The sequence below is a fragment of the Anolis sagrei genome, chromosome 1, assembly GCF_037176765.1.
Source record: "Anolis sagrei isolate rAnoSag1 chromosome 1, rAnoSag1.mat, whole genome shotgun sequence".
In the NCBI taxonomy this organism is placed as follows: Eukaryota; Metazoa; Chordata; class Lepidosauria; order Squamata; family Dactyloidae; genus Anolis; species Anolis sagrei.
In genome coordinates, this window is record NC_090021.1 from 200,923,987 (window position 1) to 200,948,810 (window position 24,824).

Here is a 24,824-nt window from a genome sequence, read left to right on the forward strand (position 1 = left end):
TTCTCCCTCTCAGCGGGGAAGCCACCCCACGTGACCTTTGTTTGTTTGGCTCCTGCTCTGACAGGCGCCGCTTCGCGCAGAGACGAAGGAAAGAAGCGACTGCGCAGCCGCGAGGGAGAGGTAGGCTGAGAACTGGGTCGGGGAAATAGCCCGGGGGGGGGGGGCTGTGGTGACGTCACGCGCTCAGGGAACGGGGCTCGAGGTCGTCTCGCAGAGGCAGTTAGGAGATGCTCGGCGCGCGCTCGCTTCCAGAAAGGAGGGGGGAGGGTCTCGCGCCCCATATACTTTGACACCCCTTGGACTGCCATGACTCAGTGCTAAAAGGGAGTCCTTGGAGTTGTCTGTTGTTTGCTCTTTGTACACAACTTGTAAAACCACAACTCTGGGATTTAAATTGGTGTCATTCCACAGTGTAGATTGACTCACAATCCTGTCAGTAGACATCTTCAGATATAACTGGCAGTACTGGTCTGGTCACAACTTGTTTCTGTGAGAACTTAATAAATACATACATACACACTAGTTATGGGAAGCAGTGAGAATCCACAAAGATGAGGACAATTTCAACAGAAGGGGAAAAACTGTGAAAATGAAGAAAATCTGGCTACCAGTGTTTAAAAACTCTAAAATCAGGACAATAAATAAAGAACAACATAAAAAAAACAGGAACTCCAGACAAGAAGCAACCAGGGACAGCGAATCACCTCTCAACAAAGGATTCCCCCAGGCAGCAACAAGCCAGACCTTGAAAACTGCGAGGCCATTAAATGCTAATCAAGGTGGCCAATTGAAACATTCACACCTACCTCCAACAAAGAGTTCTTTCTCCCATCCAGGGCATTCCACAGATATATAAACCCAATTTTCCTAGTTTCCAACAGACCTCACAATCTCTGAGGATGCCTGCCATAGATGGAGGCAAAACATCAGGAGAGAATGCTTCTGGAACATGGCCAGACAGCCCAGAAAACCTAAAACAACCCAATGATTCCAGCCATGAAAGCCTTTGACAATAAGTATAGAGGTTGAGCATCCCTCATTCAGAAACCCAAATACTACAAAACTGGCTGAGGTAGTGACACTTAGGCTTCCTCATAGTCCAGTGTACATGCCTTTCTTTCATGCTCAATGTTCTTACAAGCATCACGAGTAGGATTCCTTTCAGCTTATGTGTTGGACAAGATTGTCAAACATACATGAATATCAGTTGGAAATCGCATGTCTCCACGAAGTCTGGTAACATATCCCCTGTGAATATATTATACATGCAAATATTGCAAAACTATGGTGATTTGGCAGGGAATCCAAAACACTTCTGGTTCCAAGCATTTCAGATAAAGGCTGCTCAACCTGTGCTTTCGTGCCACTTTTCTGGGCAGAGCTGTCCTCCCGAAATGGTTTTGGAAAATGAATGAAACCTACAAAGAACACTGTATTGTACCTACCAGAGAACACGTGTTCATGATCTAGAACAGGGGTCCTCAAACTAAGGCCCGGGGGCCGGATACGGCCCTCCAAGGCCATTTACCCGGCCCTTTCTCAGGGTCAACCTAAGTCTGAAACAACTTGAAAGCACACAACAACAAACAACAATCTTATCTCATCAGCTAAAAGCAGGCCCACACTTCCCATTGAAATATGAATAAGTTTATATTTGTTATATTTGTTCTTCATTTTAATTATTGTATTGTTTTAAAGTGTTTTTTGCATTACAAATAAGATATGTGCAGTGTGCATAGGAATTCATTCATGTTATTTTCAAATTATAATCTGGCCCTCCGACAGTTTGAGGGACTGTGACGTAGCCCGCTGTTTAAAAAGTTTGGGGACCCCTAATCTAGAAACTGCCATTTTTAGCCATAATAATAATAATAATAATAATAATAATTATTATTATTATTATTTATACCCCACTGCCATTATTTATACTGCCATTTTTAGCCATTATATTGTTATTATTATATTTCTTTATGCCTCACTTTATCTCTCTTGAAGGAGATTGAAAGCAGCTTAACCCAACAGCATTAGCATATGATTTAAAATGTACAAATATGCGGACATTAAAACAGAATTAAATATAAACAGTTTTTTTAAAAATCACAGTGCTGGGAAATTCTCACTGCTGACTATACAATCTAAAACATATCAAGATTAAGAAGCTTGGAATCTAGAATGAAAGCTCAAGGTGTTATTATAAAAATAAATAAGTCACTAACACCTAAACAGAGTAGATAGATTGTTGCTTTCCTCAGCTGCGTATAATAAAATTCACTTTCCAGTGTCAATTTTCATTAATTTTGCCCATGTACTGCTCGTGGAGGTAGTTTTCTGTATTGGCAATGTTATTTGAAAGCCATGACATTACTTGTATTAGGGAGCAGAAAAACATGCAGTACAATACTAAAAATATGTTTTACTTAGAATAAACTTTTTATTGAGCCCTCATCTTTTGTGCCTAATTTTTCACAAGGTGCTGAAGGCAAAAAAAAAAAAAAAAGTGTTCAGATAACACATGCCAATGGATATGCCAGGAAAGTGATAATTTTTTGCATCTCTTTTGTCTCATGTGGTAGCAAACAATTTCCCTAAATATATCCCATATTTTGGCCTCCCACTGAGCTGCTGAACTTGTTGACCGAAAGGTTGGCGGTTCAAATCTGGGGAGCAGGGTGAGCTCTCACAGTTAGCTCTACCAACCTAGCAGTTCGAAAACATGGAAATGTGAAAAGATCAATAGGTATCACTCCGGCGGAAAGGTAACGGCACTCCATGCAGTCATGCCAGCCACATGACCTTGGAGGTGTCTATGGACAACACTACCTTTGCAGTGCACCAACTCCCAGAGTCGGACACAACTGGACTTAATGTCAGGGGAAAACCTTTATCTTATTAAGGTAACTAATAATGTAATTGGAGCCAAGTGTTATTTATGGCAAACAAGCTTCTTGAAGCTTCCTTTTCTCTCCAATGGATTATGATTTTCTTTCTATGAGTAAGTCATAAAGGAGTCACTTACCTTCTGCTATGCAGTCCCAGAAGTAAGAATGTATTTGCAAATAAACACTCTGTACTGGTTACAGTGTTGCCTTGCAGCCTCAGGGCATACATCTGGGCAACACAAGTTATGGTGTGCAATCAGATATTCAGAATGACTGCAAGATAAAAATGTAGAGTGAATGCTTAATTTTCAGTATTTTAAGTTTCTTCTCATAGCTCAAATAGATTATTTCAATATCAGGCTTTAGTACATGGGTTATTGCTGTAAATAAACCTGTTCCCATTGAAGTCATTTGCAAATTTGTCAAATATTTGTGTTAGGATAAGTGAGCTTTTTAATTGAATGATTAATAAAAAGAGACATAATCTAGGCACGATTAACTGTTACAACTTTTCTTCTTTCTAACAGGTACCTTTTATATGACCAATGGTGAAATTGATTTGTACTCTAGCAGATCATAAAGATGATGTCAACTGCTGTGCCTTCTCCTCTTCCTTCTTGGCTACGTGTTCCTTGGACAAAACTATCAGATTATATTCTTTAAGCAATTTTGAAGAGCTTCCTTATTCACCACTAGAAGGCCATACTTATGCTGTCCATTGCTGCTGCTTCTCTCCATTGGGAAATGTTTTGGCTTCATGTTCTACAGATGGCAATACAGTTTTGTGGAATCCTCACAATGGACTAAAATTGGCCGTTCTAGAGCACCCCTCTAGAAATCCTGTGCGAATTTGCCGATTTTCCCCTGATTCCACCTTTTTGGTTTCAGGAGCGGCAGATGGAAGTGTCAATCTTTGGAATGTCCAATCCTTGAAAGTGTACCGGTGAGTAGGCCAACCGTAACATGAATTAGAAAGATGTTACACCAATCACCTATCCAAAGGTGTAACTTGATGTTACACTATTGTTACTTGATGTCTATTATATCTGAAGAAGGTGTTAAATATAGTAAAATCATTTTTATCTGGAGCCTCCCTCCTCCCCCCAGTGGCACAATGGGTTAAACCTTTGTGCCGGCAGGACTGAAGACCGGCAGATCAGAGGTTCGAATACGGGGAGAGTGTGGGTGACATTAGAGAAGGCTCCTACAAGGATGGTAAAACATCAAAACATCCAGGCATCCCCTGGGCAACGTCCTTGCAGATGGCCAGTTCTCTCACACCTGAAGTGACTTGCAGTTTCTCAACACGAAAAAAAATTATCAGTGTTATTTCTAGGGAAAATTTTGATCCTCAGATTTCAGTGAACCAAAATGAATCTTTGAATCTATGATTTCTTCAAATTAAGAGTTCCTTCTGGAAATAGAATTCCCCATTCCAGGAACAAGAAATTCAGATTTTTTTGAGAATTCACTTTTCAACAGCCCATTTTTGGCAGTTCTAGATTATACTCAGAATCCGTATTACTAGACTTTTTTCTGTTCATATTAAAGACTGCTCACCCTGTCATCTTAATTCAGATCAACTGTAGTTTGTTAAAATACACTAACTTCAATCCTTGGTTTGTGAAGCTTTGGAATTTGACTCACATTCTACACTACAGATGGTCTGTTGTGCCGTGGCAAACTTTTAAATGCTTCCCTTTTATATATAGCTTAATTTTTACTATTGTATTTTTCAGACGAGTAACATTTTCACAGCTTTGTACTTCCAAAGTTCAAATTCTTTTATCCTTGTCTTTCAGATCTGGTAGTGTTAAAGATGGCTCTTTGGTAGCCTGTGCATTTTCTCCTAATGGAAGTTTCTTTGTAACGGGATCATCATGCGGAGATTTAACTCTTTGGGATGACAAAATGAGGTGCTTGTATAATGAGAAAGCCCATGATCTTGGAGTCACCTGCTGTGACTTTTCTTCCCAGCCACTTTCTGGTTAGTTAACGTACTGTTTAAATAAATCCTTTCAATATTTTTTCCCTTTCCTTACTCTTATTCATATTCTTCTTCGTTTTGTCCTTGATGCTTGTGGCAGGTGAACAGAACCAGGCTGTTCTCAAATCCTTTTCATTTCTTCACAGTTACCCTTGTGCTGAACATGATTATGAAGGAAATGTCAGGAAAGTTACCTGGATGACTGGCATATCTGTGAAATGCTAATAGTACTCTACATACTCTTTTGTGATAAAGCCTAAATTTTGTGATAGAGGGAATTATTCCGAGACGTAACAATTGCATGCTCTCTTCCTAATGCTCAGATTTAACAGCCTCTAGTTTTTTATACACAGCCAGTATGAAAAGAATAAACTGCAATTTTATACAGATTAATGTGGGAGAAAATTCCATTGAGCAGGCAGACAGATTATTATTCTGTATAATCATAATTCTAAATACATCTGGGAATAAGCCACATTGGACACAGAGAGTGACATTTATGCCTGTACACCTTTACATTGTTGTACAGTATGTTGAAGTGAAGGTTATTGCAGGATTGTATCCACACTTGCCATTCTATTAGCAACGTCTTTGTAGATGGCCAATTCTCTCACACCAGAAGCGACTTGTAGTATATTCTCAATTTGCTTCTGACATGATAAAAAAATTGAGTAGAATTTGGAATTTGGGTGAAGAAGAACTGTATAGAAGAATGAGAATTACAGCTAAATGAGGAACAGCAGAAGATCAAAGTCAGAGTCCTGTTCATGAAAAATACAAAAAAACCCTTCCCTACTGTCTTAATACAATGATCTTTTTTTACCTTCGTACATGTTATTACTCAATATTTATGATTGCTCAAACTTATGTTTGTAAAAACTTGTGTTCTATGATATTGTAATATCTGTCCTGTTCTTTACAAATATTTAAAGTGTTGCTAGCTGAAATACTATGATTAAGTTTGAAATATTATTTAAGGGATGGTCTATCTTTTATCTTTCATAACTGACATTTTTTTAAATTTTCAGTTCTCACAGTCCAACTATATATATTATTATATTTACATAACCTGAATGCATTTTCAGAGTGTTTTCAGTTACAGTATACATAATGAAGTATAATAATTATATGCCGTAATACTAACACATACTGAAGAAAACAGGACAGTTTCCATTACTGGTGTAATAATGGTAGAATAAATACAATCATCATCATCATCATCATCATCTAGGGAGCAAGAGGGAAACAATTTATCTGTAACTTTTGGTGTACCCTAAAGCTGAGTCTAGAGTCCTTGGAAAACTTCAAGAACTAGTCTCTGGTTGATCTCGAAGAGGAGGAAAGGAAAATTCCACTGCAGCTGCCAATGCATGGAAATTCCTGTCTATAATAGGGAGCGGTACCGATTCTGTTTAGAGATTAGGTCTACAGCAAACATGCTTGTTCTGTATTAATATTATTTAAGATTATGTTTAGTTAATGTTTAAAAGAAAGTTATTCCAAATAACTTACCAAATATACTCAGGCACCGGTCAATCTCATGTATAAACTGAGGACAGGTTTTGTGGTCAAAATTATGGATTATAATATGACCTGCGGTTAAGTCAAAGGTCATTCCACAGAGAGGGGAATGCATCACTTAGTCAGTAGACTAGTTGTCCTAGCTGTTGCTGGTGCTGTTTCCCCACTTTGGCATCCAAAAAGGCCAAGAAGTGGTGCCACAGCAGAGAAAGAAGACAGTGTTAGTATTTCTTTTACATTTTCCCAGGACAAACTTAGCTCTTGCCTTTCTACTAAAAGGAAGCCATCTGTTAGGGGTGCTTTAAATGCGATTTTCCTGTTTCTTGTCAGTATGGCCCTTGAGGTCTCTTTCAACTCTATGATTCTAGGAGTTTCTTTTTTGATAAGAGTTAAGGTACAGAACTCAAATTGACCTGTGGATAAGTTGACCCAGGTTTTTGCAATGTTGTTTTTGACTCAAACGTTTAGACTTATACATTAGTATATACAGTAAGTCTTTATTTTTTTCCACAAGAAAAGTTTGTTAACATATTCTTGTTTATCCACACTGACAGCAGTGGATATACTTCAGCCTTCTCAGCTGGAATCATTATGCCATTATCTTTGCCAAGTAAAGCCAGTTAGAAATAATGTCAGTGCATCATAAAAACAAACTGTAGATCTGCATTGAGGCCATGGCATCTATGGTTTCAGTTTGATTTTGATATCCCTGTATCTGCTATATGTTAGAAAAATAACTTATTCATCCCAATAGGATCTTTGGGGCAAGTTCCTCTGGAACAAATATGAGCATATGGCCTGATTTCCTCAACTGGATTGGGACAGTAGCATGGAAAAAAGTAAAAAAGTCAGGAGACTGATCCAGGTCAGGGATCTATGACCAGAAATTTAATTCTTAAAAATATATGGATATAATTATCACTTGTAAGATTGGCCGCATGTCTAGTTTAGCCTCAGTAATCCTATCAGGTATTTGAGGAATGCAGATTATGGGCCCAGATTAGATTATACCTCCTCTTCCCTTCTGAGAAGAAGAATGAAAACTGGTTTTGCATGTTGATAGAATGAGTCAACCTGGTCTCAGGGTGCCAGATCCAGCAATTGCTTTATAGTATTATGAGCAAATACTTTGCTATATGATATAATGGATAAGCTGTTTACAGTGAAGCAATGTTCACTATTCAGCGTTCTGTGTAATGATTTGTGGCCACAACATTTATTCCTCAAAATTAAACAATTTATTTCTACAATAATATCTTAACATTACTAGTGCATATATCTTGTGTTTATCATTTTTGTTGTAGTGGAAAATCGTTACATGTAATCATCATTTTATTTATTCTGTCAGAGATTATTCTGGCAGACCCCCATTTTCTGTTGGTTTTTTACTCATTTATTTCTGTGATTTGTATACAAGCATTATAGTTTTTTGCCTTTGATTTTGACAGTGATGCACAAACTATAAATGCTTCCTCACTTTTCTTCTCTTTTGGGGAAAGCACAAAAAGCTTTTTTTTATCCTGCTAGTTGCATTAACTCTTTTTCTTTCCCTGTGGTTCTTTACTCATTCATATCTTAGAAATGAGTGTATTCTATCAATAACTTTTCTTTCCTTCATATCAGATGTTTTGTAGGAGCCCCCAGTGGCACAGTGGGTTAAACTCTTGTGCCAGCAGGACTGCTGACCAAAAGGTTGGCAGTTCAAATCCGGGAAGCAGGGTGAACTCCCATCTGTCATGTCCAGCGTCTCATCCAGGGACATGAGAGAAGCCTCCCACAGGATGGTAAAACATCTAGCCATCCCCTAGCCAACGTCCTTGCAGACGGCCAATTCTCTCACACCAGAAATGACTTGCAGTTTCTCAAGTTGTTCTTGACACGAGAAAAAAAGTTTTGTAAAATACTGCTTTGTTTATGGTCAAATATCCTGTAAAACATGCAGTAGGAAAGAAAGAATGGGTTGCAAATATATTCTAAATGTAAAATCTGTAAAAATTAGGCAATTAACTGCGGTCTTAGCACTTACAATAAAAAGAATGCATAATGTGTCCCAGTTTTATTCCCTGATTACCTGTGATGCTGAAATTAGTTAATCTTGAGGGATTGCTGCAGAAATAATCTGTTCACACTGTTTTTTTAATTTGGCTAAAATAGAGGTGGAAAGGATATAGCCTTCCAAATGTTTCTGGAGTGCGTCTCCCCCCCACCCCCCACCCCCCAATTGGTTGTTCTGGCAAAGGCTGCTGTAAATTGCAAGCCAGCACACAATTTACACTTTTGTCCTAAGGTATCTTTTAAAATAAATGTTAATTTCTACTAAAATTGGGAATCCCAAAAATGGGGGTGGGGAGTGCACCTTAGACATGATGAAATATGGATATACAAATAGCATATTTTGGCTGTATAGGTGAGATTTTTCATACTTAAAATATTATTTGACACAGTTCTGTCAGTATGCAAAAACGGTATCATCTAAAGATACACCATTTTACTTTATGGCTGGGTAGCTCTGCTTCCCCGCCAGGCAGTTCTGCCAAATAATGGTTGTTTTCAGTTGCATTCGTCTATATGTTTTTGAATTCCCATACCACACCAGAATTATAAGTATGCATTTTTGGAACTACTCTATGTATCTAGATCCAGCCCACTCAATTCAATTCTTTCAGAATCTTATATATATTTAAAGAAATAATTCTTTTCAATATTTGCATTTTAAAAGGTAATAAGGAAGATGTCGAATACTACCAGATGGCATCTTCAGGTCAGGACAGCACAATTAAGATATGGCTCATGTCATTTACTGAACTCACAGGTATGTATATTGTGAACATCATAATCCTACACTGTTACCAGCTTTCGTATTATTTTGTTGGAGATGATGTGTAAAAAGGTAAAAGCAAAAGAAAAGGGAATAAACTTGTAATCTCCTGGTGAATAAAAAGAAATGCAAAGCAAATTTATTTATATTTTAACATATGTATATCCTAGCCTTCTGTTATAGTCACAGTGCTTGAGGCAGATTATAGCAAAGTATAATCTGTATTTTACTTAAAAACATGACAAAGCAATACAGTAGTACAATAAAACAGTTTAAAAACACACACAGGCAGATGCAGCAGGTTATACAAGAGATCCACCCTGAAGCAATGTATAAATGTCTCACTATAAAATGACTTATTGACTGACATAGTAGTCATTGCTAATGACAGGGTGTCATTTTCATACTCTGTGCTGAGTCCAAAATGTAATTTAATATTCTTTCTTATATTTAAACAAAAACAGATTTTCTCTCTGCCCCATTTATTCATGGCATTACTTTCATGTCTTCCATTTCACTGTAATGTTATGTAAACCTGAGCATGTTATTCATATTCTGATAGCATTTGGTTTCTATGCTGTAAAACTGGATGTTTCATGCTTTTAAAATATAAAGCAACAAAGGGTTGTTGTTGTTTTGTTTTTTTACAGTTAATTATAACACAATTTTAATTTTCTGAAGTAGTAATTGGGAGGCAGCCAAATTGTCCTAGTTAGATTGTTTTGTTATTATCTCTTCCGCAGCAGCTTTCTCTCAAAGTAAATACTTCAATATTGTGGGCTCTTTAGTTTGAAACAGCCTTTTCCACTTCAGTACAAATTAGATATATTTAACTCCCCTTCTTTCACCCTCAGTCAGCGTGGCCAATGCCCCAAGGATGATGGAAGCCTATAGTCGAGAAATTCTGGAAAGAAATCTCTTCAGGTTCCATCAAAGTTTACCAATTGAAACTGATTGAACAGTAATACCAAAAGAAACCCCTTACATGTGTGATTCTGAAAAACAAGGGCCATGAAAAGTTCATCATGCTATGATAAAGTCTTCAAAATTCTGGCTGAAAACTATATATAGACCTTCCTGGAGACCTTCTGTCTTTTGGCTCTGTTCCCATCCAGTCCAAAGAGATGCAGATGTGTTGTCAGCCATTAATTCCAGGGGACCTAATAATTTAGGTGGCTGCTTGCATTTGGCATATGTTTTAGGATTATGAGAAGCATAACATAACTCATTTGCTTCCTTTTTCACTGTGCAAAGTTGAGAGTCACTTTCAGATAAACATCTACACCAGTGGTTCTCAACTTGTGGGCCATGACCCAGCAGTGAGTTGCAAGAATGACAATCCGGTCTGTGAACCTCCTTTCTCTTTACTTATTTCATTTATTTTATTTCCGCTCCTTTCTGCAGAACTGACCCCTTTTGTTACTAAGGGCACCTTCACTTTCCACTTATTTTTATATACTATCAATCTATGGATTCTAGAGACCTTTATTCATAAGATTTTGGAACGAAAGGTCACAGACCAAGAGCTGTTGCACTTTTACTGCTATTCAAACTGGCACTTTAAGGCTTATATATTAACATGAGGCTTATATATTAATATAATATATTGCAGTATTAATATATTACTGATTTTGTGCTGTGTTAATAATATAATATATTGTATACACATATAATATTGATAATATTATAATGTAATACAATATAATAGTAATAATAAGACAATATAATAATTATATATTCCATATTACATGTAATATTACTAATAATATTACAGTATAGTGGTATAGTGCAATATGGGAATCTGTGATACTAATATTGTGCTATGCTAATAATATAATATCTTGTATTTACATATAACGGCGCTCCATGCAGTCATGCCGGCCACATGACCTTGGAGATGTCTACGGACAACACTGGCTCTTCGGCTTAGAAATGGAGATGAGCACCACACCCCAGAGTCAGACATGACTGGACTTAATGTCAGGGGACTACCTTTACCTTTACCTTTATTTACATATAACTTGTAACCCCCCTTTGGGTGAGAAGGGCGGCAAATAAATGCCATAAATAAATAAATAAATAAATAAATAAATAAATAAATAATGTTGGAGAGTTGTCCCTGTTCAAGTGGTCCCTGGTGAAGTGGTCCCTGGTCAAAGTGGGCTCTGGTCAGGTGGACCCTGTTCAAAGTGGGCCCTGGTTTTAAAAAGGTTGGGAACTACTGATCTGCACTGTAGAATTAATGCAGCTCAACACCATTTTGACTGTCATGGTTCAGTATTATGGAATCAAGGGAGCTGTAGTCTTGCAAGGTTCTCTTCTCTGCCAAAGGGTGCTGGTCCCTCACCAAATTACAACTCCCATGATTCTGTAGCATTGAACTGTGGTAATTAAAGTGATATCAAACTGCATTAATTCTACAGTGTAGATGCACTACCATAGAAGCTGACTGAAAGACTGCCTTCCTATAGTGTCTTTGGTAAAGAAATTTCAGTAAACTCATTAAATCCATTCTTTAAATATATAGGACTTGAACTGAAATGTAAGTGCACATTAAATGGACACACTGCCCCAGTTCTGGCTTGTGCCTTTTCTTGTGATGGCAGAACTTTAGTCTCTGGGTAAGAATATTTCCTTCATTTATGTCCTTGAATTTTATAGTCAGTTTGGACCTTTTGCTCAATCTCTTGTCTGTATTTATATAGTTATAATTCTGTTATGTGCATTCAAGTAATTTCTGATTTATGGCTACCTTAAGATGAACGCATGGTCGTGTTTTCTTGGCAGAACTTGTTCAGAAGAGATTTTGCCATTGCCTTCTTCTAAGGTTGAAAGAACATTGCTTGTCCTAAGTTTCCATGACTGAGCAGGAATTCAAATATTGACCTCTCAGTGTCATAGTTTAACTATTTTGCGTATTTCAATTCCCTCTAATTTTCTCCCCAGTTTTGTTTGCTGACATATGCCATCCAATTTTAGAATTTTAAATCCAAAATGCTTAAAGAAATAAAATTAGAATTATGTATGGTGTGTAAATTGTAAAACCTTTGAATCACAAACTAATTCATGAAAACAGTTAATGACATTATGGGCAATATTTTGAGAACAAGTCCACTGAACATTGGGATACATTCCCGTTTCTTTGTCAGGCATTTATATGAGCCTCAAATATGCAATGAGACTGTTTCTGTGCTCTTGTAAATGATGCAAGTAAACCTGACTTCTCTTGAGTGATAGAAAGGATCATTTAAGAGTTATTATCTTTCTCACTGCCTAGATCTTATTAGAGGAGCCTGCTCTTTTCAGCTTCTTCTGCTTTGCTTAGAACAAAGTTGATTGAAAACATCTCACCTTCTCACTTGGGGTGCAAATACACAGTCTAATGACAGTTTGACACCACTTTAACTCCCATGGATCAGTGTTATGGAATCATGGGTGTTGTGTTTTTATAAGGCTTACTTACTTACTTACTTACTGAGTAAGTACTTACTTACTTACTCAGCCTTCTCTGCCAAGGAGTGCTGGTGCTTCACCAGACTACAAGATTCCTTAACATTGAGCCATGGCAGCTAAAGCAGTGTCAAACTATATTATTTTCTATGATGTAGATCCAGCCCTGGACAGAGCATTCATTTTGGTCCACCTCTGCCCAGTACTTGAAAGCCATACTCAATGTGGGAACAGATGGCCTAATCGAATATCTCCTCAACCCAGAAAGAACAATTTGTTGCAGACATCTCATTCAGCCTGGAGAGTAGATTCTGTGACAAGAGGTCTTCAACCAAATCCACACTCAATTTGTGAGTTTGGTTCTTGCTGTCTGTGTAGTATTTGTAAACCATAGATTGATGATCCCAGAGTCAACATCTCCATAGCTAAAAGCACGACTCTTTCTATTTCCTCCTCTTTCAGTGTTAGCAAAAAAGCTAAGAAAAGTAAGGGGAAAATGTCCTCAACTCCCTGTCCTTGACTCCCTTTGGCCATGCAAACAGTATTTCCACAACAAGGATTTTGGATGTGTTTTTCCACAGTAAAACGTGGCTGGGGTTGCACGTCTGAGGTGTAAAGCTGAATGCTAATTTCTTGCTCATTAACAATTACAATTTGATAGCATTATAGATGACAGAGATGGTATGGTAGAATGTCATGTGTAAGAGAGTTCTTCATCCCTGATGCAAGAAGTTTTGCCATGCTTTATTTATTTCATTTCTTTTATATATCAGATTTTTTTTTCCTTTTTAGGTCAGTGGACAAAACTGTAATGATTTTTGAAACTGTAAGTATTTAACAGTTTAAAAAGGGAAGCATTATTGTATAGCAATAACAGTGTATAAAACATGGTGCTTTGAATGCGATTTTCCTGCTTCTTGGCAGGGGGTTGGACTGGATGGCCCACGAGGTCTCATCCAACTCTACGATTCTATGATGTAAGCCTCCTTATCTCTATGGTTTTATTGCAACAAGTAATTTTTATTCTTTAAACCAAACTATAGCATAATTAGGGGTGCATCTACACTCAGAATTAATGCAATTTGACACCATTTTAACTGCTCAATGCTATGGATTTATAGGAGTTGTCATTTGATGAGGCACCAGCACTCTTTGGCAGAGAAGGTTAAAGACCTTGTAGAACTGCAACTCCCATGGTTCCATAGCATTGAGCCATGGTAGTTAAAGTGGTCTCAAACTGCATTCATTCTACAGTGCAGATGCACCTGTAATCTCATTCTGAATGTTGGCAGATTTCTTCAATGACAGTCTAAAGTATGTCAGTAGCTTGCAGTCTTCTTTTATCTCTTGTTGTCAGTGGATTGTGCACTTTAACAATATTTCTTATAGTTTTAGCATGCTTTTTTTCTTTTTGAATGGCATGGGCATATAAAACACTGTGTGTTTCAGAAGTTTCTTCCTTCCCATGTTTTTAAGATCCAAAAAATAGGGAAAGTAGTCAGAAGTTCTGTGGTTGCCAGTGTGCCTGTAGGGCTGGAAAAAGGAGATTTACTTTAATAGTCCCACTCTGAGTTTAAGGGAAAGGGAGATGCCTTTCACTCTTTGTCGGACAGCAAAAGGTTACCTGAATAACCTGCTCCCATTCCTTCGACTGTGCCTAAGAGTATATTCTGCAAGAAACATAACAGAGCAAATTTGAAATGCAAGACTAGTGTACTTCCAAACAAGCCAATCGGGCAAGTTGCTAGCTGTAGGTTAGTTTCTTCTTCTCCCTGCCAGTTGCACCAGCAGCTTGTTGCACCTGAATAAATTCTTGTCTACATTTTGCTGCTGTAGATTTAGGCACTGTATTGAACTGCTGCTTGTATTCAAAAGTCCCTCTCGACTACCCCTTATTGCTAAATTTGATAAATAATTTAATCTCGGTCCTTAAATACTGTGTGATTAAATATGGACAAGGTGAACATGGATTATTTTCCCATAATTATTTTAAGCAAGTCCTGTCTTTTTCAATTGCTTCTTGACACAGGACTTTCATTACAGTCCATTTAGAGTAATAAAGTTAGTGAAATATTTTGACATTAGATGGATATTGGATTAAATGTTAGTCGATTCAATATTCTTATTCTCTTATTTTAGAGAGTAAAGGCTGTGTTAGTCATTTGCAGAAATACCTTTTGTTGCACCTGAAAGACTAACATATTCATTTTAAGCAGGAAATGTTGTATCTTCTGAAAAAATGCTTTTAAAAATCACTTTTTAAGAAGAAGACATATAAAATGTCTTCTAATGTGGTACAATGAAAGTATAAAACATATTTGTGAAGGGTAACATCTAGTGGCCAAGTGTGCTAATCACAGGATCTTTGAATTGTTACTTAAAGTAAAGATTACAGCATAATTCCTGTCATGCTTTCATTACTGCCTTATTTTTCAAGTGTCGCACAATTCTAAAAAGATTGTCTACAGAGAAAAAGAAATTACTGGATGATACTGTATTCCAAAATATTCCTTGATGAAATACTGAAAGTAGAAGAACATGTATTTCAGTTTTGTGAAGCAGTTTCACTGAGGCATATTTACATTTGTGGAATATTTTTCCCCCAATGCTAATGATTCAACTGCTGCTTTAGACAAGCTGTGCCACTCCATAGATGTAAAAATCTGTAAATATATTTTTTTCATATCTGTACTTCTTAGTTTAAAATTTTGCATATTTGACATATGGTGAGTTGTATTTCTGCTAGCACTAATAAATGCATTTGTTTTGATTGACAGAACACTGGGAACATCCTGCATACTTTGACTCAACATACAAGGTTTGGTGTTAACTTATTTTTTCATCCCATTAGCCAAGAAGAGTATTTAAAATACCATGTGCATCTACTGTATTGTTTTTATTTCTAGGTATGTTACAACATGTGCCGTTGCACCAGATATACCATTATTTGCTACCGGTTCAATGGATAAATGTGTGAAAATCTGGCAGTTTGAACCAAAGCAGCTTTCCACAGGTTAGAATTAGACTATTTTTGGCTTGTGCTTTATCAGTTTTGCAATTACTTTTGTTTAGCCAGTATGAAATAAATTCAAACCTGCCTTATGTCAACTCAGACAACTGGTTCTCATTGTTGCCTTATTTGAGTGGGAGTGGCTTCCTGTACTCTTAAGCACATCATCATCATTCGTTTGTATCCTGATGCAACTAACAACATATTTTAAAACATTACAGATTAAAAGTGTACAAAAAATCAATAAAAACATAAGCAATGCATAAAATTTGCTATTACAATTAGCCCTTTATGGGCTTGGAATAAGACTGAACCAGTCAATCCCACTACATTAGTGGGATTGACACACACAAAATATTTGTGAGTTTGCAATCACTCTACCCACTCCTTTCACTTTCCAAGATGGCAGTTACACTTTGCACGACTCCCTTAGCCCATAGATAGGCATGTAGATTGACTGAACACCTCCCAAACTTGGCTCGATCTGTTTTCCTGTCTCTACAGCAGGCATGGGCAAACTTTTTATCTTGGGGCCATATTGCAGAGGGAAGGGGGCCGAGCATATGCTGGGTGGGGAGGGTCCGGAAGAGAAAGGGCCAGGAAACGGCAGGGCAGGGCAGGGCCTGGGTCATCCTCAGGTTATTCTCCCAGCATAAGGACAGGGCTGTTCACCCCATCCTTATGCTGGGAGTAAGGCAAGACCCACAGCAACTTCCTGATCCTCCCTCCCGATCCTCAGGATGTCCTCTTGGCATAATGCCAGGAGGAAGGCTAGACAGATGGTGTCAGAGAGTGCTCTGGAGGACTCTCAGCCACCATGTTCCTTCCTCAAGCAGTCCTCCTGTCATTAGGATGGGGCTACTCACACCATCTTTATCAGCATAAGGACGGCGAGACACTCAGTGGCTGAGAGCACCCCAGATGGCTCTCAGTTGCTGTGTGCCTCCCTCCCTCATCTTTTTGACATAAGGATGCAGTGGGCCACTGTGTCTTTATGCCAAAAGGACAAGGAAAATGAGGAGGGCCTGAGGTAACCACCCAAGGGACCGCATCTGGTCCTCAGGCCTTTGTTTGCCCATGTTTGCTCTACGGTGTAAGAAGCAAGCACAGTGTGCACTGTTACAGCCCTCCAGACTTGAGGCTATTGTCTTAATGTGCATTTGTCAATCTTGGGCTTCAAGAGAGAAGAGCACAAAGAATCAGCCACTGACTAAGGTTCTGGGTTTTAGCCTGCCACTTTTGGACTCTCACTTGCTGAGGTATTCCTGCAAGTATCTCTGTAGATCTTAAGAAGCTATTTTTTGATTTAAAGCGTTGTTTTGCTGGCTGATATCCGAACAGAGGATGGGGCAGAGATGTCAGTGCCTTGGTCCTTTCTTTACTTCCCAATGGATGTCGGGTGGTGCAATACCAGCTAAGCAGTATAATTTCTTCAGTTGTGTAGGGCATAGGTTTCCCTGCTGGTAGGTACAGGAAGGGAACTGTCCGTTTGGATCAAGTCATCTGTGCCAGGTCTCAAGCTTCTGGAATACTATGCCAACCAAGTTTTTTGGAAAGCAGATGTCATTCTAGAAGAAGGGAGGAATCAGCAAAAATTGCCACCCACACCCAGCACAAGCAGGCAGGACTGTGCTGAGTGCCCATCTGGATCATCTCATTAAAAACAAGTTATAATTGAAGCAAATTTTTTCCTTCACTTAAGTGCACAATATGTTCAGGGTTTTCATATTACATAGCACTTTCTGATTTTGATACATAAAATAATAGGAATACACAGAATCTTGGCAATACTTCAGTGGTTTTATTTGAGAAACTGTTTGTTCTTTGCAAAAAAATTCCTTTTAATCTTCTCTCAGGAAGTGCACTAATCGAGGAACCAAAGATAGCTGTGGATAACTGGTCTGAAGAAGATGTTTCTGCTTGGCTGTGCAAACATGGCTTACAAGATCTAGTTGAGATTTTCAAAAAGAACAACATTGATGGGAAAGAACTGCTAAGCCTTACAAAAGAAAGCTTGACTGATGATTTAAAAATAGGTACGATTTTGCTCTCGCTCTCTCTCTCCCTCCCTCCCTCCCCCCCCTCCCCTCTCTATATATGTATCACAATCATTCTGGTTTGTTTGTGTGTTATATTCTGTATTTTGTATACTGAGTGGTAAAATGGCTAGTTAAATTAAAAGTTTATTTATATATGCATAGATTTGCTTATAGACACACATGCAGCCTTCAAACATATCATGGCCATGGTCCTGAGGACCAGAAAAGTGCACATCCCTGCTATGGATCTTTGATGCATCTAGAATTTCCTGGTTCTACCTCCACTCAACATTCCTACCATTTCTTGATTTCAGTTCCCTTGAACTAGATGTACAAAATGTTACCCAGGGTCTGAAATGTGTAAAGGGGAGCAAGGATGAGAACCACATGCTGGCCAAATGAAATTGTCTGGATCAGTGGATCCTCAGAGGTTACTAAATCCACCATCATTTACTTTGCTGAAGTCCAATCACCTCTGGGGACTCAAGATTGGTAACCACCGATCTAGTAATAAAAATTTATTTGAATTGAGTAAACTAGAACTGTGCTTGAGGCCTAGAGTATTCCATAAACTGCAGAAACTTCCCCACTTCTGAGACATCAGAGATCATTTTCACTTGAATGGGGTTGCTGCTTTATACTGGATTATCTGGGTCCACACTGCCATATAATCCAGTTCAGTGTGGATTTTATACAGCTTTGTGGAATAGTTTTCATACATCAGAAAGTGGGTTTTTAGCACTCTGCTCACACTACATCAGCATTTGGATGTCATACTTTTGCAAGCCTTTTTGTTTTTGTGTTGCCTATTCTATTTCTCTTACAACCTGGAAATCATACTTAGTGTCCTTTCAAAAATATAGAATGCCCCATTTTGTTTATTTATTTATTTACAGTATTTGTAGCCCGCCTTTCTCAATCATAAGATGACTCAAGGTGGCTTACAGAATTGGCAGCAATTTGATGCCTTATATTCATGAAAATACAATTAAAGCGTTCACATTATAATATAAAACCATATAAAACCATTAAAAACATGTTATCACCAGTGTCGTCCTGTTAAACTCATCCAGTAGCATCGTCTAGCCATTCCATGTTCATTTTTCATAGTTCATAGTCATTTATTGCAAGGCATTTCCAAACGCTTGCTCAATGAGCCAAGTTTTTACTCTTTTTGGAAGGCCAGGAGAGAGGGGGCCAATCTAATATCCCTAGAGAGGGAGTTCCAAAGCCGAAGGGCCACCACTTGACAAGGCCCTGTCTCTCATCCCTGTCAGACACACCTGCGAGGAAGGCGGGATTGAGAGCAGGGCCTTCCCAGATGATCTTAAGTTCCTAGATGATTCATAAGGAGGGATACGTCAGACAGATAAGCTTTAAAGTTTTGTTTTGTGCTGAGAGTAAAGCAAGTGCCCTTGAATTTCATAGACTATGGGAATGCAGACCATGGGCTTTTCTTTCAGTGCTGTGTGGTAATTGCTTGGATCTTGTCCTCTTATATTTGTTTTCTCCCAGCGGCATTTAACTGAAGAGAAGGTGGCCAACAGGTGGTTCACAAGGCATTTCATTAGGCTGTTTGTTTTTGACACTTCTTTGGAATAATATACTTCCATTACCATGTAGACACAACTTGCCTCCCTTCAAAAGCTAATTGCCATATTAGAACATAAACAACAGTTAAATGAGGACAGTGAAGTGCATTAAAACAAAGCAAAATATTTGTGCAGAAACTAATAAAATTTATTTCAGTTACATGGTAGGATTAGTGAAATGTATTATGAACCCACCCCCTCATCACAGTCTTTCTCCCTCACCCATTTATTATGATAGCTTACAAAACACCAGTAAACTATTAGTGACTAAACAAACATCTGGCACATTCTTATCTTTTTATACATGCTAAGAGTTCAGGAATAGTTCAGCAATAGTTAGCATTGCTATAAGACCTAAGTTACTCAAGTAAGTTAAGTTCCATTATTAAGTAAATTACAAAAAGGAATTCAATCTAGGTTGCATAAATTTGAGTTGCCAAAATTCATTACTATGGATGTGTTGTTGTGTTCAGGCATTGAATGTTTGCCTTTTATGTTTAAAATTTGCCCTGAGTCCCTCCGAGGAGATAGGGTGGAATATGAATAAATAAAATTATTTATTTGTTTGTTTGTTTTTTTGTTTATTTTCACCATGATAAATATCAAGCAGGATTATCTGATTTGATCCAATTTTCAAATCATTTTTATTTTCCTTCGTAAAAAAAGACACCAGAATTATGACTTCAGCCAATTTTATATTTTTGACTGAGAATAGTGAGTCAAGTTGATTATGCTACTCTAGTAATTAATTATGAGATATATTCATTCTGGCAATAGTTAGTACATATTATGCCTATCAGTTGATAAATGTGGTACTTTCCAGCCTAGGTGCTAGTAGTTGTCTTTCAGATACTGATACTGTATCAGATAATGAAATTTATGTTGTTATCTTGTTTAAATATGCGAGAGCAGGGAGAAAAAAATGAAAGCTTTTCTTGCTTGCACCATATCTTCTGTTTCTTTAAAAAAACCCTCACTTTTATGACAACAGTCACAAGAATGATTTATGTCAAACTGGAGACAAAATGAAATTTCTACAATAGAATATTAAATGGTCAAAATTTTAGAAATAAAAAACATGAACAGACTGACACACCTCACGGCAAAACATCAAGGAAACTCATGCAGAGAAACACAATAAAGAGCTTTTTTAAAAAAAAAAAAAAAAACTCAATTGTCATATTCAAGCATAATTTCACATTTTAAGAGTATGGAGCATGAAACCTGCATATCATATTTGAATGGGTAACAATTAGATATTTACCAGTGTTACAGAAAAAGGAAACATTTCTGTGACTGATTGAAATTTTCTGAATTTAAATTTATTTATAAGTTTGATCTAGCTAATAGCTAATAACTACTATGATCTATTTATGACTCATATGCAAATTGCTTTCCAGATTCCCTAGGTCTTCGCAGTAAAGTATTGCGTAACATTGAGAAGCTGAGGAATGAGCTGGGGTCAGCCTGTCTTGGTATACCTGATGAATTTCTGTGCCCCATAACAAGAGAGCTTATGAAAGAGCCATTCATCGCTGCAGGTAGGTCGTCTTTCTCTCGTCAGTATTTAAGAGAAAGGTAAAGATTTATATATAATTAGGGTAAGGTTGGGCAAATGTGGAAGAATAGGGGGCTATATTGGATCCCCAGTAGACCATGGAACAGACCCTTACTGCTATTGCATTTTCAAATAAAATCAAAAGTGTTTTTTTAATGCCAAACACACTGAAGGGTAGCATGGGAGCATTCCCACCATGTTTGGAAGCCTTTCACTTCCTATTCACTTCCTGTTTTAAAATAGTCTTCTTCAAGGCTTATATTTGTCAGGGAGGTAGGGGGCAAACATGAAGGAAATATTCCCCAAATCTCTTAGAAAAATATTTTGGAACCATTTTTCCCCAAACAAAGTTTGTTCAGCCCTTTGGATCACAAAAACAGCTCTGGGGACTTGAAGGCAGCTTGAAAAGTGCACTTTACCCATCTTAATATCCTTTGTTTAGGATACAAGTTGTGTGAAATGTTGCTCTTTCAAAGTAATAGTGAAAAGGTTTGTAATGTTCAACATATAGGCAACTTGTTTGTACTCTTGCCCATAATTGCAAGGTAAGTCTAAGTATTTTATCTATCTATCTATCTATCTATCTATCTATCTATCTATCTATCTATCGTGTCAGGAGCAACCAGACATTTGTATTACATTTTTAACAAAGCAAACAAACAGACAAAACACAAAGTTTGCCAGCTTGGTAGTTGATTAAATGTCCTTTGACTAGTATCTGGCCACTTGGAGTGCCTCTGGTGTTATCACAAGAAGATCCTCCATTGGGCATGTAGCAGGGCTCAGGTTGCATTGCAGCAGGTGGTCAGTGGTTTGCTCTTCTCCACACTTGCATGTCGTGGAGTGCTTCTTAATTGATTCTGATGTGGAGGAATGGCATTCCCCCCCCCCCACCCCAACATTCTGCAAGTCCACAAGCTGGAGAACTGGATCAATAACTGGAGCGGGAGGTGGAGGTCAAGTCCTAGATTTCACAAAAATCTAGGACTTAGTATAAAGATGTAAATGCTCTGGGAAAGAAAGATAAACGGAGTCCTGGACATAATAGAAGCCAAAGGAGGAGGGGGACATTAAGCAGATTCAGAATTGTTGTCGTCATCAGGAGAATCCACCTGTTACGGAGGATTGTCAGATCGACCTGGTTGAGGTTGGAACAGCAGGACTGCAGCAGACATTGGGTTAAACCACTAAGCTACATAACTTGCTGATCGGAAGGTTGGCAGTTTGAATCCGCAGACGGGGTTAGCTCCCATTGTTAGCCCCAGCTTCTGCCAACCTAGCAGTTCGAAAACATGCAAATGTGAGTAAATCAATAGATACGGCTTCAGTGGGATGGTGAGGGCACTCCATGCAGTCATGGCGGCCATGTGACCCAAGAGGCGTCTACAGACAATGCTGGCTCTTCAGTTTGGAAATTGAGATGAGCACCAACCCTCAGAGTTGGACTCAACTAGACTTAATGTCAAGGGGAAACTTTTACCTTTACCTACTGGAACTAATGTGGAATAAAATACCGTTTACAAAGAATAGATGTCTATTCATCATCTCCACATATCTCTTGTCTTGCTCTATTTTTGGCACATTGAGAAATACATTTTACAATATGCATTATATACAGAGAGTGAAGGTATTAACATTTTAGTGTTTTTACATTTTCTAATTGTGGTATCAATTGTATGGCTGGAAAACGATCGATGGACGCATTCGGTTTCTAACAAATGTAGCTTTGCCTTAATGTAAACCGCTAAGTTATGCAAGGAAGGAAAACTATTTTGGTCACCATGGCCTCCTTCACCATATGCGTTTCTGTTCTGAAGGATTCTCACCACACTCAGGAGCAGCTTATGGGAGTTCCTGATCTAAACAGATTGTGAGAAGCTATAAGAAATGTATAACCCACGTTATCTGGGTGCTTTCCGCCAATATCATTGGTGTCGCTTAGTACTCTTTCAGAAATATCCCCATGTTAATGGTTCTGCAGAAATTCTAATGTGTTACTCTAATGCAGTGGTTCTCAACCTGTGGGTCCCCAAATGTTTTGGCCTTCATCTCCCAGAAATCCCAAAGGCTGGTAAACTGGCTGGTATTTCTGGGAGTTGTAGGCCACAAAACCTGGGGATCCACAGGTTGAGAATCTAAGGTTGAAGTAGCTCTTAAAATTGTTTTCTTCCATGGTTTAGTGATTTGGCATACCTGAGATAGGATCTTTGTGACAGTGCTGACTTCTGTTTCAGAAATGTTTTCAATTCTCCTTTCAGATGGCTATTCCTATGAAAAAGAAGCAATGGAAAGCTGGATTGTAAAACAAAGGCGCACCAGTCCCATGACAAATCTCCATCTTCAGAGCCTTGTACTTACCCCGAACAGAACTCTTAAAATGGCTATCAACCGTTGGTTAGAAAATAATCCAAAATATAATGAAATTCATTGTCCTAAGGAATGACTGGAGTTTTGTTGATGTTTATTTTTTATGAATGGTAATGAAGCTGAAGATAGATATATAAAATCAGATATATAAAATCAAATCTGTTATTTTCTTGATTGCACTTCATAAATTGAATATCTTGATTGACACCAAACAAAAACAGGTCAAGTTTTTTTATTTAGCTTTAAAATTATGGCCTTTTACAATCAGCCCTCTGTATTCACTGATTACATGGGTTGAAGATATTTTTCAAAATTGCAAAAAGAAAACTTATATTCCAGTGTTTTCTATAATGTACACCTTTTACTATGCCATTGTATAGAATGCTGGCCAGCACACATTTTGGTGCTTCAAATGTTAATAATAATAATAATAATAATAATAATAATAATAATAATTTGTAATCCACTCTATCTCCCTGAGGGGACTCAGGGTGGATTCCCACATACACAAACACAAAGGCAAATGTTCAATGCCTAAAAACAATGGAACATAGATAAAGGTAAAGGCTTCTTCTCTGGCTCTGAAGAGTCATGCTGATCTCCATTTCTAAGCTGAAGAGCCTGCATTGCACATGGTTGGCATGATTGCATAGAGTGCTGTTTACCTTCCTGCTGAGGCAGGACCTATTGATCTACTCACATTTGCATGTTTTTGAACGGCTAGATTGGCAGAAGCTGGAGCTAACAGCAGGAGCTCACTCCATTCCACGGATTCAAACTACCAGCCAGGATGTTCAGCAGCTCAGTAATTAAACCTGTTGTGCCACCACAGCCCCTAAATTAAGACCTGTTTCTGAGTATATTGGACCTTCTGATTCCATAAATACTACCTATTTACCCTTATCAGCTATAGTTTTTCAAATACAGATGCCATATATGACCTTCCTCACTCATAACACCCCCCCCCCCCCAATGATAACCATATCTAAACACATTGGAGCTAATGTGGTCTATCCAATGCATTTTTCTGAATCAGCACCCCAAATATCCTTAGGAACTGGCCTAAAATCCAAAATACCAAGATTTTGTTTTTGTTGGGCTATGCAATGGGACTTCAGTATCCACAGATTTTGGGTTCCCTGGGGCCCTGGAACCAGATCCCAGCAGATACTAATGGCTCACTTTACATTCAACTCTCAACTCAGTTACCCTGAATAGACATAGATGGGGCAGTAGTATGAAGTCTATTAAAATTTTGTGCAATATACTGGATCATTATTCACAAATTGTACTTATGTATTGTGCTTTGATGAATGTATTGACATTAAATGTGAATTATTGGAACATATATATATATTTTAAAAATTCCATGGCACTTTGTCCAAGTTAATAAAACTAGTTTTGTTTCAAAAATAGTTTGATTGGCAAGGGTAAGACTTACATGTTCCTTTGCAGTTCAGCACACTGAATCCTATAGTAGTAGTTTAAGTGGTAATCCTGTGTTAGTTTTCCTGGACATAAGTCTTGCTAAACTAAAGGGGATTTACTTTTGACTTAGGCAAGCAAAGAGCTGAGTTAAAGGCTTGCACGTTCTCATTGTAAG

General features: G+C 37.9%; 1 protein-coding gene across 3 annotated transcripts; it reads left to right on the forward strand.

The window, feature by feature from the left end:
* On the forward strand, positions 1-24,636 carry WDSUB1 (WD repeat, sterile alpha motif and U-box domain containing 1). Of its 3 annotated transcripts, none has more exons than XM_060777461.2 (11): positions 1-120; positions 3,768-3,822; positions 4,682-4,866; positions 9,107-9,199; positions 11,733-11,826; positions 13,448-13,481; positions 15,433-15,473; positions 15,562-15,668; positions 17,522-17,701; positions 20,697-20,837; positions 23,113-24,636. In XM_060777461.2, the coding sequence occupies exons 3-11, from the start codon at positions 4,791-4,793 to the stop codon at positions 23,295-23,297; spliced, it is 951 nt and encodes a 316-aa protein (XP_060633444.2). In that variant the 5' UTR covers positions 1-120; positions 3,768-3,822; positions 4,682-4,790; the 3' UTR covers positions 23,298-24,636. The 3 variants fall into 3 exon arrangements, with proteins under 3 accessions (XP_060633444.2, XP_060633436.2, XP_060633461.2); XM_060777453.2 differs by having other exon boundaries at positions 37-120; positions 3,407-3,822; XM_060777478.2 differs by lacking the exons at positions 1-120; positions 4,682-4,866 and having other exon boundaries at positions 3,746-3,822.
* The last annotated feature ends 188 nt before the right edge of the window (positions 24,637-24,824 follow it).

What these genes read in the sequence shown, in the direction of transcription:
- WDSUB1 (XM_060777453.2), top strand. Translation starts at nt 3,425, where the DNA reads ATGGTGAAATTGATTTGTACTCTAGCAGATCATAAAGATGATGTCAAC. An exon ending in TTCTTCCCAGCCACTTTCTG is followed by an intron (nt 4,867 to 9,106) that starts GTTAGTTAACGT and finishes GCATTTTAAAAG; the next exon opens with GTAATAAGGAAGATGTCGAA. An exon ending in GGCAGAACTTTAGTCTCTGG is followed by an intron (nt 11,827 to 13,447) that starts GTAAGAATATTT and finishes TTTCCTTTTTAG; the next exon opens with GTCAGTGGACAAAACTGTAA.